Source organism: Heterodontus francisci, chromosome 9 (assembly GCF_036365525.1).
Source record: "Heterodontus francisci isolate sHetFra1 chromosome 9, sHetFra1.hap1, whole genome shotgun sequence".
Lineage (NCBI taxonomy): Eukaryota > Metazoa > Chordata > Chondrichthyes > Heterodontiformes > Heterodontidae > Heterodontus > Heterodontus francisci.
Window position 1 is genome coordinate 71,959,466 of NC_090379.1, and position 13,715 is coordinate 71,973,180.

The 13,715-nt window shown below is 42.4% G+C and overlaps 1 protein-coding gene across 4 annotated transcripts in view; it reads left to right on the top strand.

The window, feature by feature from the left end:
• The window catches only part of ttc6 (tetratricopeptide repeat domain 6), a 414,842-nt gene that overhangs the window by 159,122 nt on the left and 242,005 nt on the right, over window positions 1–13,715 (top strand). For all 4 annotated transcript variants that reach the window (XM_068039290.1, XM_068039292.1, XM_068039293.1 and 1 more), the window contains one exon: window positions 5,134–5,247. In XM_068039290.1, the coding sequence (XP_067895391.1) occupies window positions 5,134–5,247 (114 nt within the window). The remainder of the gene's footprint in view (window positions 1–5,133; window positions 5,248–13,715) is intronic.

The following is a 13,715-nucleotide window of genomic DNA, read 5'->3' on the forward strand; positions in this document are numbered from 1 at the left end:
TGTTTCCTCTGTCTTCCAGATGCATCCTTTAACTTTCTGCATTCCATTTTCATTTCCGATATTGACCCAACTGAGTCTACCCTCAGGTCCCCATCCCCCTGCAAATGTGTTTAAACCCTCTCCAACAGCAGCACTAGCAAAATGTCCCACAAGGAGAAAGAAAGTTCCAAAAACTCACGACCTTCTGAAAGAAAATATTTCTCCTCATCTTTGTCTTAAATGGGCGATCCCTTATTTTTAAACAGTGTTTTTAATCTAGTGCTAGATTTTCCCACAAGAGGAAACATCCTTTCCACATTCACCCTGTCAAGACCCCTCAGGATCTTATATGTTCTAATCAAGTCACCTCTTACTCTTCTGAACTCTTCTAAACTCTAGCAGATACAAGCCTAGCCTGTCTAACCTTTCCTCATAAGACAACCTGTCCATTCCAGGTATTAGTCTAGTAAACCTTCTCGAAACTGCTTCCAACGCATTTACATCCTTCCTTAAAAAAGGAGACGAGTACTGTACACAGTACTCCAGATGTCGTCTCACCAATGCCCTGTATAACTGAAGCATAACCTCCCTACTTTTGTATTCAATTCCCCTCGCATTAAACAAGAACATTCTATTAATTTTGCTAATTATTTGCTGTACCTGCTTACTAACCTTTTGTGATGCGTGCACTAATACACCCAGATCCCTGTGCATGTCAGAGCTCTGCAATCTCTCACCATTTAGATAATATGCCTTTTTATTCTTCCTGTCAGATGGACAATATCTTGTTCAGTAACCTTTTATGTGGCACCTTATCAAATGCCTTTTGGAAATCCAAATACAATACATCTTAGGCAAACTGGCTTATAGTTTCCTGCTTTCTGTTACACACCCCGCCGCCCTCACTTTCTTGAATGGAGAGCAGGAGTGTGACAGTTAGGGCCGGGATTCAGTGGGAAAGAGTTTTGGTGGCCTAACCAGGTCAGGAAGGGTGAGCAAAGTCACAGATTTACTTACATGCTGTAGTACCATCCCCACACCCACCCCCCCCCCCCCACTCTGTCTTGTCAAGTGTACTCCGTCCACAACACTCCTCACATCCATTTCACTTTCAGCAGCACCCATCATTCCATTTCAATGCATATCCTCGACTTCACCCTTGCTCCATCCAGCACTGCTAGTCACCCCAGTCCTCATGTAATTTGAACACTTCAGCCAGCTCCCCTGATTCTCAGCACACGTCCTCAAACGGCATTGTCACGATGTTCCTCAAATGCATATCGGTGCCATTTGTCATCCATTTGCCTGATTATCACCATCACCGAATGCACTGCATCCATCGGATGCAGACATCTTAAAGCCACTCATATCTTGCAGGCAAAAGTTGCACAGGGTTAGGGTGACCACCAGAGGCGGATGAGATCGTGGGGCTATACCCAGCAGAAGAAGAAACATTAGAGATTCGTGACATATCTGTCTCTATGAGATGGCAAGGTTGGTCGTGCATTGGAGCAGGGTGACAGCATTAATATCCCAAACCTAATCTCTTACAAGGGATAGTCATTTTGAGTTGACTTAATCACTTTGTCAATTATGCTAAACTTAATCATGCTTTTCAACATTGTAGAATACCATGAGTAAATTATATACATCTCTTCACTCTCCACGTCATGCGAAGCAGTCGAGCCTCTGCTCGGAGATGAACAGGGATCATCAGAGGAGCTGTTTTCTGCTGAGGGCACAATGCCTCAAACAATTGTCATACAGGCCCCCAGCTGCCAAGAATGAGGGACATATATTTCGCCACATGGACATTAAATTTTAAATTGTTGCTGGGAAGAAGGCCTATTACAAAGGGTTGCCAAGCTCCTGGCTGGAAAGATATTATTTTCATATGAGCACAGTGTTGGAACAAAGGAACCAGTCCCTGCCCCAATACACAGAAGAGACCTAGTCAATCGGGTCGGTCACATGACCACCTGCTGGCCAACTAGGGGAGTATTAAATTGGAGAAACAGTGTTTGAAGAGAAAAAGCTGTTTGCTCTTGGACTGACAAGACTTCTCGTGGCTGGCTTGGCGCCACCTCTCCTGTCTGCTCTCATCTCGCTCTCACCAGCTTCAGAATCCATTGAAAACATATGAACCCTAAGAGAGAAAAGTCTTCTACAGTAAACAAGGTTTAAGAAGAATACTGGGCTACAACGAAAAGCAAAATCTACCTACAAGCAAGGACTATAGCGATCTCGAAGCACAGTAACAAAACCCCTCTTCAGAGATTGCCTCAAACCACACTACCTTATTTTTCTTCTGCCTCTATTTGCATGTGCGTATTGCGTATGCATGCTAGTATGGGGGGCGGCGTGTATCCATAGGCGTTAATTGAATTAGAGTTTAAGTTTAAGTTTTAATAAATTTCACATTTCTTTTTAAACCTAAGAAAGCCTGTTTGTGCTCATTTCTTTGCCTTATAATTGGAAAGCGATGAACAAGGATTCACCAAAGGCGAGCTCAAAACGCAGTGTGTTTAAAACAAAACCCTGTTACAGTAAGACCAGGTGAAGGCTAAAAGGGATCCCCTAGACACCTTTCTCACCTGGTCGTAACACAGTGCAGATACTAACACATTGGTGGGTCCTCTTAGACAATTAGGAGAAATATCATCTGGTGAATTGCACAGCACAAGTGAGCACGAGCAGAGGGTGGTAGCATGCATAGCTATGTAGAGTCCCTGTCACAGGGCACAGTCCTCTTCAAGCTCTGCTCAGCTGGACAGAAATCCTGAACCAGTGGTGGACCATCAATTAGAAGGAGAATGTTAAAGGCTCAGTAGCAGTGCTGCCAGGCCCATTTTTCACAGTGTCACAGAGGATGGAAGAGTTCAGCTTACACATTTGTGGAGTGATGGTGTAGGCATTTTTGAAGATACAGTGTTCCATTGAGAGTCTGACTGCATCTGTAGAAGTTGAATCATGGCGCACAAATGAATCTCTGCAGGCCTAGAAGGAAGCCTCGCAAACTTTAGCCGCTGATATGTTTACTGACTTCCACATGCTCGCAGATAGATTAAAGGTGGACTTCCAAGGCATCACTGATCTCCTGTAGACTGCTCTCCCACAGAGAGACACGAGTGATGTGTCACTTATGCAGGGAAGGGAGGGTAATAATAAGGGAGATGAAAGTGCAAACTCCTCTCAAAGTGTTTGCATGTCTCACCATCCCCAACCAGTACCTGACTTGCTGCCTTCTCTCCTGTTGGCCCAGCCTGCTCCAGCACAGGTGCAGGTGGAGCAGTCATTGTCAGGCCCCTGTAGGGCTCCAACATCCAGAAGTCATCAGTCACGAGAACCTCAGACTTCAGAGATAGGATCAGAGCAGTCTTCCACTATCTCTACTGAAGCCACAGGGAGAGCACTACTTAGAAATGCCAGAGCTAGGCAAAGAAACGCTTTGTAGTTCACCAAAGATATGCACATGGGTGTTATTTGATATTTTGATAATACTATTAATTTGTCACCACATTAAGTTTATTACTTCGCACCACTTCCTCCTGTTCCACCCCTACCTCATCATCTGATGCTGAAGCCCTTATTCATGCCTTTCTTATCTCTAGATTGGACCATTCCAATGCTATCCTGACCAGCCTACCACTTTGCACCCTCTGTAAATGAGTTCACCCAAAACTTTGCTGCCTATATCCTAAATCATACCAAGTCCCATTCATCCATCACTCCTGTGCTCGCTGGCCTACATTAGTTTCTGGTTCAACAATGCCTCAATTTTAAAATTCTCATCCTTGTTTTCACTTCCTCCAGCCCTACAACCATTTGTGATCTCTGTACTCTTCCTCTGGCCTCCTGTGCATCCCCAGTTTTAACTGCTTCATTATTGGTGGCCGTGCCTTCAGCTACCTAGGATCTAAACTTTGGAATTCTCTCCCTCTGACTCTCTAGCTCTCTTTCCTATGTTAAGATGCTTCTTAAAACCTGCCTATCACCCTCCTTTTGATCACTTATCCTAATATCTGCTTGTTTGTCTCTGTGTTAAATTTTGTTTGGTAATGCTCCTGAGAAGTGCCTTGTGATGTTTTACTACATTAAGATCTCTATATAAATACAAGTTGGTGTGGTTCCCCATTCTTGAATGGTGAGAGCAAATTCTGCTTTTCGTTTGTTTGGTGCTGAAGATATGGACTCAGTGGATGGATGCTTATGGGACAGTGGGGTGGTATTTTACAGTGACTTTGGACCAGTGTGAGTGACCTTCGAACCTTTTGGAACTCCCTGGCTGGTCTTGCATTGGTCACCCCATCTTTCTCTTCGCCATTGGAATCCTCATTAGATGATGAGTCTTGAGACTCATGCATCTCTTGCATCTCTAGTCCTCGCTACCCTGCTATGTTGTGCAGAACACAGCACACCATGATTATCCTGGAGAGCCTTGATGCTGTATAATGAAGGATGCTTCAGACCTATCCAGGCACTTGACATGCAGCTTCAGCATGCTAATAGCTTGCTGGATGACACGTCTGGTTGCCATATAATTCATATTGTTGTGCTCCTGGTTCTCTTCAGTCAGTTTCGTCAGAGTTGTCACCAACCAGCTTTGTCCGAACTAACAGGTTATTCCTTGTCGAAGAGGTGGATGCAAAGGCAGCTGGTAATGAGCATTTGAAGATCTGGGAGAGGAAGAAATTATTAGATATAGAGTGGTAGTTGAAGACATGAACAGGTCAAGCATGGGCTTCTTGAGAAGATGGGAGGTACACAAAATATTCAAGAGGAAATTTTCAAGATGAGGGTTAGGGTGTTTATGGGAAGGGTGTCACTAAAGATATCAGTGAGCACTGGGACTAAGTATGTTTATTGGACTGATCAAGAGCTGAGGGGAAAGTGACCAAGGCAGCAGGAGATGGGACTCAAAGGAGATGACCTTGGTGAAGAAATTAAGTGGAGAGACGTGGGAGAAGCTAAGGAGAGTGAACATTTGGCTTGTATCGTGTTTTGAACAACTGATTTTACTGTAAAATCTGATATTCCAATAGAATTTTCAGCATTTTGATACATCTTGTATCATTGACATTCTTTTCATGATATCTATTTTTGGTAGTTTTCTTTGCATGAAAATGTAATTAATTTTATACTTGTTTTGTGCAGATGCAAATTCACGAAGATGCAACGAAGCTGTTTTGGGCACCAGCATTTCCTAAGTTTGCAGTTCCTATTTCATACATGCAAGCAACCCTATTCCCAAAGTTACAAGTGGAACTGGTAATAAAAATTTTCATTATCAAAAATAGTATTCTGATTGCTATGTTAATTCCAGGGAAAAATGTAAATCTGTCTGATCTAGAATAAATTCATAAACTAAAAAAGAACAGCTAACCTTATTCATACAACACTTTGGTGCTGTTGTTTTGCATTTTTTCCCATTTTCAGTTAAATTTCATCCCTTATCTACCCTCTTCCTCTCCAGAACACTATTGCATTCATGCAGAGCTATTGTTTGAATAGTGCTGAGTGCTTTCCAATTCCTTACTAAAGGGACCATTCTTTGTGTGAGAGCCTACACAGTTAGTACTGGCTGGTTATTCACCATGTGAAGGTGGGGGCATGAACCTTATACTGTGCCACCAGGCAGATGAATCAAAGGCGAGTAAATGGAGTTGAGGTACAAATGAGCCAAGATCTAATTGAATGGCAGAACAGTTTCAAGGGGCTGAATGTCCTACTGATGTTACTATGCTCATGTTTCTGGGATGCATGTTCCACCAAGGCTAACTGGATACCTGAGATTAGAAACAATGAGTGATTTTACATTTCCCAGCCCAAGGACACAGAGTTCATAGACTTATAGAATGATATATCACAGAACAATGCCATTTGGCCCATCATGCCTGTGCCAGCTCTTTGAAAGAAATATCCAAAGAATTCCCCTGCTCTTTCCCCATAGCACTGCAAATATTTCCACTTCAGCAACAACATTATATAGCACTTTTAATGTAATAAAACATCTAAGGCGCTTCACAAGAGCATTATTAAAAAAAAATGACACCAAGCCACAAAAGGAGATATTAGGTCTGATGACCAAATGCTTGGTTAAAGTGCTAGGTTTTAATGAGTGTCTTAAAGGAGGAAAGCGAGGTGGAGCAGTGTAGGGACAGTAATCCAGAACTTGAGGCCTAGGCAGCTGAAGGCGTGTTCACCATTGGTGGAGCAATTAAAATCAGGGATGCATAAGAGACTAGAATCGGAGGAGCGCAGATATCGTGAAGGGTTGTGGGGCTCAAGGAGATTACAGAGATAGGGAAGGGTAAGGCCATGAAAGGATTTGAAAACAAGGATGAGAATTTTAAATCAAGACATTGCTTGACCAGGATTCAATATAGATCAACGAACATAGGGCTGATAGGGGGACAGGACTTCAAGTATTTATCCAATTACCTTTTTAAAGTTACTATTGATTCTGCTTCAACCACCTTTTCAGATAGTGCATTCCAGATCATAGCAACTCCCTGTGTAATTTTTTTTTCCTCATGTCGCCTCGGTTCTTTTGCCAATAACCTTAACTGTGTGTCTTGTGATTACTGACCCTTCTGTTACTGGAAGCAGTTTTTCCTTATTTACTCTTTCAAAATCCTTCATTATTTTGAACGCCTCCATCAAATCTCCCCTCAACTTGCTCTGCTGTAAGGAAAGTTTCTCTATTTACTGAGTCTTTCATTCTTGTGTTATGATCTCAGTGAGACTGTTAACTTCAAAAATACGAGATATGAATCCCCAGATCTATTTAAAGAATTACACAACAAGATTTCACATTTTAAGACTTTTATTATAACAACTCAACTAAAAGAAGTCCCCAGCTAAATAGTACTTTTTAAGTAGCTGATAACCCAAATTACAAAGGAAAGTATTTTCTTATTAAAATACTTGAAAACTTCACACCACACTTGCATGTTACATATTCCTCTTTGATGGTGAAATCTTTGTGGTTAAAAGTCCCAAACTGCTCCCAGTTGCAATGGATTGGATCTCACAGACCTTTCTCAAAGTCAATGTCCTCTTCACTTACTTCTCCGTGCACTTTTGATTTGGATGTCCATGAATAAGGCAATTCCAGGTGAACCTGTTGGCCTTTTACTTTTCCACAAACCTCAGCTTTCAAAACAGGTACGTCTTCGCAGTCTTTTGGTGTCTCAGTATCCTTTGAGAGCAGGTGTTCCCTCTCTCTCCTTAGATACTGCCCCAGGTCTTCTGTACAGCCTGTTTGCTTTCAGTAAATCTGTTAAATTTATCTGGAATCAAATGTCAATAGCTTATTGTCCTTTTCCAATCAACAAAGTCCAGAAGTCTGGTTTCATAGAGCCACCTGAGCCTTCCATTGTTCCCAGGTGTTAACAGCTGCCATGCACATTTGTATCCTCAGAATCACTGACTCCTTGTTTATGATCTGAAAGTCTTGGAGGGTGAAACTCATTGTTCTTCAGGTATATACCCCTGCTGTCTCTGTTTTTCAAAAAAAGTCTTTGATCTGTGTTCTCTGTTGTCCCGGTAACCAAGATTTCTGTCTTGCCCTTAAGCAGCATGGATGTGAGGTCACCTGATTTTAAACTTTTAAAAATCACAGTTTTTAAAACATAATCATGTTACAAAGTTCAGTGTTCATAACATCTGGTACTATTGTAGCAAATCTACTGTGCATCATCTATAAGGCCATGGTATCCTTCATAACATGCTGGTGATTGGGACAGTATAACATGGGGGAATCGATAATGTTTTCTGCAGCCGTGACCAGGAGCTCTGAAGGTTGTGTTGACCGTCTGGCGCCAGGATCAAAGACATCTCCTTGCACTGGAGAAGAATGGTGGGGTTGGGGCGGGGGGGTGGGATGGCGGGGGGAATCCAGTTGTTATGGTCCATGTAGGAACCAAAGACATAGGTAGAATCAGAAATGATGCTCTGCTGTGAGAATTTGAGGAGTTAGGCTCCAAATTTAAAATGAGAACCTCAAAGGTAATAATCTCTGCATTGTTACCTGGGCTATGCATTAATTGGCATTACGATAAACAGATTCGAAGGTTAAAATGAGTGGCTGAAATAGTGGTGTGGAAGGCAGGGGCTTCGCTTTTTGGGCCAGTGGCACCAATACTGGGGAAAGAGGGAATAGTTCCATTAGGACTGGCTTCACTTAATCCGGGCTGGGACCAGTGTCCTGGCCAATGAAATAACCTGAACAGTAAACAGGACGTTAAACTAATAGAGGGGCATGCGGGGGGGATGTGGTGGGAGGATTCAGAAAAGGGTAAATTCAAAAGCAGCAAGGAGTATGTCAAGGCTCTAGAGCAGAGCAGCCTTTTGGGTAAAACTAAGAGTAAGGCAGGAAGGGACAGTGAGAGTAATAAATTTAATGAGTCATTAGTGACTAAGGTGACATCAAGGAAAATGAGAAATTAAATTGAAGTTAGAGGCATTGTTTCTGAGTGTGCAAAGCGTTTGCAACAAATTAGGTGAATTAAGAACACAGATTGAAATTAGTAGCTTTGAACTAATAGCAATTAGCAAGACCTGGTTGCAAAGTGACCAAAGTTGGGAACTAAATATTCCAGGATACTTCACTTTTAGAAGAGATAGAGAAAATGGAAAAGGAGGAGGTTTAGTCCTGATGATAAAGGCAGGAGAGAGAAAGGATAAAAGCAAAATAAAAGCAAAGTACTGCAGATGCTGGAAGTCTGAAACACAAATGAGAAAGGCTGGAATTACTCAGCAGGTCTGGCAGCATCTGTGGGGAGAGAAGCAGAGTCAACGTTTCAGGTCAGTGACCCTCCATCAGGAGAGTGAAAGGATCTTGGCTCAGTAAATCACGAAGTAGCATCAGTTTGGGTAGAGCTAGGAAACAGCAAGGAAGGGCAGAAAAAATTTGGTGTGAGTTGTTTATGGGCCCCAAACAGTAGTTGTAATGTAGGGCAGAGTATAAATCAGGAAATTAGAGGCACATGTAATAAGGGTAATTCAGTAATCAAGGTGGACCTTTAATCTTCTTATAGACAGGGCAAATCGAATTTGCAGTAATAGTGTAGAGGATAAGTTCATGGCATGTACACAAGGTAGTTTTTTTAGATTAGTATGTCGAGGAACAACTAGGAATCAAGCTGTTTTGAACCAAATATTGTGCAATGAGAAAGGGTTATTTAATACCTTTTTAGTAAAGGAGCCTCTAGGGAATAGTAATCATAATATGATGGAACTTTATACTGGGTTTGAAAGTGATTTATTTAAGTCTGGAACTAGGGTCTTGAATCTAAACAAAGCAAATTACGTTGATATGAGGGGCATGTTGGCTAAGGTAGATTGGGAAACTATGTTAAAAGATATGTTGGTAGACAAGTAACAGCTAGCATTTAAAGAATTAGCACAGATAATTTGCAACAAATATACATTCATTTAAGGCACAAAAGTCCCACAGAGAAGGTGGTCCAACTATGGCTAACAAGAGGAGTTAAAGATAGTTTTAGATTAAAGGAAGAGGCTTATAATGTTGCCAAAAATGTAGTAAGCCTAAGTATTGGGAGGATTTTAGAATTCAGCAAAAGAGGACCAAGAAATTGATAAGAGAAAAGAGAGTATAAGGGGAGAAAAGAGAGTATAAGGGGAGACCAAGACACATAAAAACATTTCTATAGGTTTGTAAATAGAAAGTGATTATTGAAAGTAAACATACATATGAACATATGAATTTGGAGCAGAAGTAGGCCATTTGGCCCCTCGAGCCTGCTCCGCCGTTCAATAAGATCATTTCTGATCTGTTTGTGTTTCAGATTGCACACTCCCATCTACCCCCGCTAACCCTTGATTTCCTTGCCTAACAAAAATCTATCCACCTCTGCCTTAAAAATATTCAATGTCCCCACCTCCACCACCTTCTGAGGCAGAGTTCCAAAGTCGCACAACCCCCGAGAGAAAAAAATTCTCCTCATGTCTGTCCTAAAAGGGCATCCCCTAATTTTAAAACAGTGCCCCCTAATTCTGGACTCACCCACGAAAGGAAACATCCTCTCCACATACACCTTTTCAAGACCATTCAGGATCTTATAAATTTCAATCAAGTCTTCCCTCACTCTTCGAAACTCCAGTGAAAACAAGCCCAGTCTGTCCAACCTTTCCTCATAAGACAACCCACTCATTCCAGGTATCAATCTAGTAAAATAAAAGCAAAATACTGTGGATGCTGGAAATCTGAAACAAAAACAAGAAATGCTGGAATCACTCAGCAGGTCTGGCAGCATCTGTGGAAAGAGAAGCAGAGTTAACGTTTCGGGTCACTGACAGGGCACTTAGAAAATCATAATATGATTAAGCAAAGTGAACACTGATTTATGAAATGGAAATCATGTTTAACAAATCAAATGAAGTTTTTTGAGGATGTAGCTAATAGGATGGATAAGGGGGAACCAGTAAATGTCGCGCATTTGGATTTTCAGAAAACATTAAATAAGGTGCCACACAAGAGGTTATTTAACAAAATTAAGATTTACAGAATTGAGATAATATATTAGCATGGATTGAGGATTGGTTAATGAACAGAAAAAAGAGAGTAGGAATAAATGAGACATTTTTAGGTGGGCAGGCTGTTACTAGCCACAAGGTACCACAAGGATCGGTACTGGATTTCACATATTTACAATCTATATTAATGACTTAGATGAGGGGACCGAGTGTAACATATCCAAGTTTGTTGACGATACAAGTTAGGTAGGAAAGTAAGTGGTGGGGAGGATTCAAAAAAGCTGCGGAGGAATATAAACAGTTTGAGAGAGTGGGCAAGAACATGGTAGATGGAATACAATGTGGCGAAGTGTGAAGTTATTCACTTTGGTTGCAAAACTAAAAAAGCAGAATATTTTTTGAATGGTGGAAGACTAGGAGAAGTTTGCAATCAGAGGGACCTGGATGTCCTTGTACATGAATCATGGAAAGTTAACAGGCAGGTATAGCAAGCAATTGGAAGGCAAATGGTGTGTTAGCTCTTGTTACAAAGAGATTAGAGTACAAGAGTAAAGGAGTCTTACTGCAATTATGCAGGGCATTCCTGAGACCACACCTGGACTACTGTGTGCAGTTTTGGTCTCCTTACTTAAGGTTATTCAGGACTGGTGTCTAGGATGAGGGGATTATCCTATGAGGAGAGAGTAGACTAGGTCTGTACTCCTTGGAGTTGAGAAGAATAAGAGTTGATCGAACTGAAACATATAAAATTCTTAAGGGAATTGACAGGTTAGATGCTGAGAAAATGTTTCCCTTGGCTGGGAATCTAGAACATGGGGCCACAGCCTCAGAATTAGGGGTGGCCCATTTAGGACTGAGATGTGGAGAAGTTTCTTCACTTAAAGGGTTGTGAATCTTTGGAATTCTCTATGCCAGACAGCTGTGAATGCTCAGTCGTTGAGCATATTTAAGACAGAGGCTGATAGATTTTTAGATACAAAGGGAATAAAGGGATATGAGGATAGTGCGGGAAGGTGGAGTTAAGGTAAAAGATTATCCATGATCTTATTGAATGGCGGAGCTAGCTCCAAGAACCAAATGGCCTACTTCTATTTCTTCTGTTCTTATGATCTAAAGTGTGGTGCTAGAATTGAACACAATACTGCAGCTGAGGCCAACCAGTGTTTTATAAAGGTTCAGCATAAACTCCTTCCTTTTGTATTCTATGCCTCGATTTATAATATCAACGATCTCATGTGCTTTTTTAACAACCTTCTCAACTTGTCCTGTCAACTTCAAAGACTTGTGTACACTCATGGATCTCGCTTTTCCTGCACCCACTTTAACATTGCACCATTTAGTTTATATTGCCTCTTCTCATTCTTGCTACCAAAATGTTTAATTTCACACTTCTCTGTGTCAAATTTCATCTGCCAAATCTCTGCCCATTTCACCAGTCTTTTTTCCTGAAGTCTGTTATTCTTCTTCTCACTATTTACTACACTTGAGTTTTGTGTCATCTGCAAACTTTGACATTTACCCTGTATAACCAAGTTCATGTTATTAGTATACATCAAAAGAACAGTTGTCCTAATGCTGACCCCAAGGCATATCACTGCACACTTCCCCCCAGTCTAATAAACAACCACTCATCACTACTCTCTGCTTTCTGTCCATTAGCCAATCTTATATACATGCAGCCACTTCCTCTTTAATCCCATGGGCTTCATTTTTTCTAACAAGTCTGTATGTGGTACTTTATCAAATCTGTTTTGAAAGTCCATATACACAATATGCGGCTGAATTTAGTCAGGGCGATGGTGGCCCCGTTGACAGAGCTGAAAGCTGGGGGGGGGGTAACCCCATATTGGTCATTTGTAGGACCCCCAGCTGCATTTTTGGCCCGTCCAGCACCTAATTAGTTGGCGTCAGGGCTTCTGTCCCTTTAAAGGATGAGAGCCCGCCTTCAAGAGCTGCTGGCCAATTGGAGGGCCAGCATCTCTTCAATCGCAGCAGCGCCACCCGGAGTGGTGGCCACTGCTGGTACTGCACCCAGCTGAGAAGACGCAGTGATGGATGCTGCCCTCAATATGAGGTGAGTGGAATAGTGGGGTCTGGGGTAACCAGTGCCTGTCAGGCAGGCCCTGGCAAGCTGATGGGGGTGGGGGCGGGATTGATTGGTGAGGGTGTGTGGGGTGTTTCTTTGGGGGTGGCCATTGCCACCAGGGTGCCCCTCCGTGGACCACAGAGTGCCCAATTAGAAGGTTCCCCCCACCCCCCCACCCCCCCGAGCCTGCAGGGAGGCTGCCAGGGTTCACCAGGCAGTCTTTCCATGTGGCAGAGGGCCCATCTGCCGCTGGAAAATGTTAGCAGCGGCAGCTAGAGGCCCTTAATTGGCCACTAAAGTGCCTCAATTGGCCTCTGGGCAGGAGGACTGTCCTCCACCTTTCCCACCTCTGATAAAATGGCATAGCATCGGGAAGGTGATGGGCACTCCATCCCCTGCCTTCCCTTGCCATTTTATGCCCCCCCCCCCCACTTGCCTCCCAGCCCATCCATAGAGCCCTGGTAAAATCCAGCCCATCAACTACTTTACCCTCATCAACCATCTCCATTCCTTCATCCAAGAGCTCAATCAAGTTAGTCAAGCACAATTTGTTTTTAACAAATCAGTGCTAGCTTTCATTTATTAATTCATATTTTTACCACTGCCAACTAATTTTGTCCTGGAATAATATTGCTGAAGGTGTCCCCACTACTGATGTTAGGTTGTCCGGCTTATCGTTGCCGGGTTTATCCCTCTCTCTTTTTTTGAACAGGATACAATGTTTGCAAACCTCCTGTCCTCTGGTACCACTCCCATATCTAAGGAGGATTGGGAGATTGAGACCAAAACCTCTACAATATCCACCCTTAATTAGAGTCATAGAGTTATACAGCACAAAAACAGGCCCTTCGGCCCATCGTGTCTGTGCCGGCCATAAAGCATCTAACTATTCTAATCCCATTTTCCAGCACTTGGCCCATAGCCTTGTATGCTATGGCTTTTCAAGTGCTCATCTAAATATTTCTTAAATGTTGTGATGGTTCCTGCCTCTACCACCTCTTCAGGCAATGTGTTCCAGATTCCAACCACCCTCTGAGTGAAATTCTTTTTCCTCAAATCCCCTCTAAACCTCCTACCCCTTACCTTAAATCTATGTCCCCTGGTTATTGACCCCTCTGCTAAGGGAAAACGTTTCTTTCTATCTAACCTA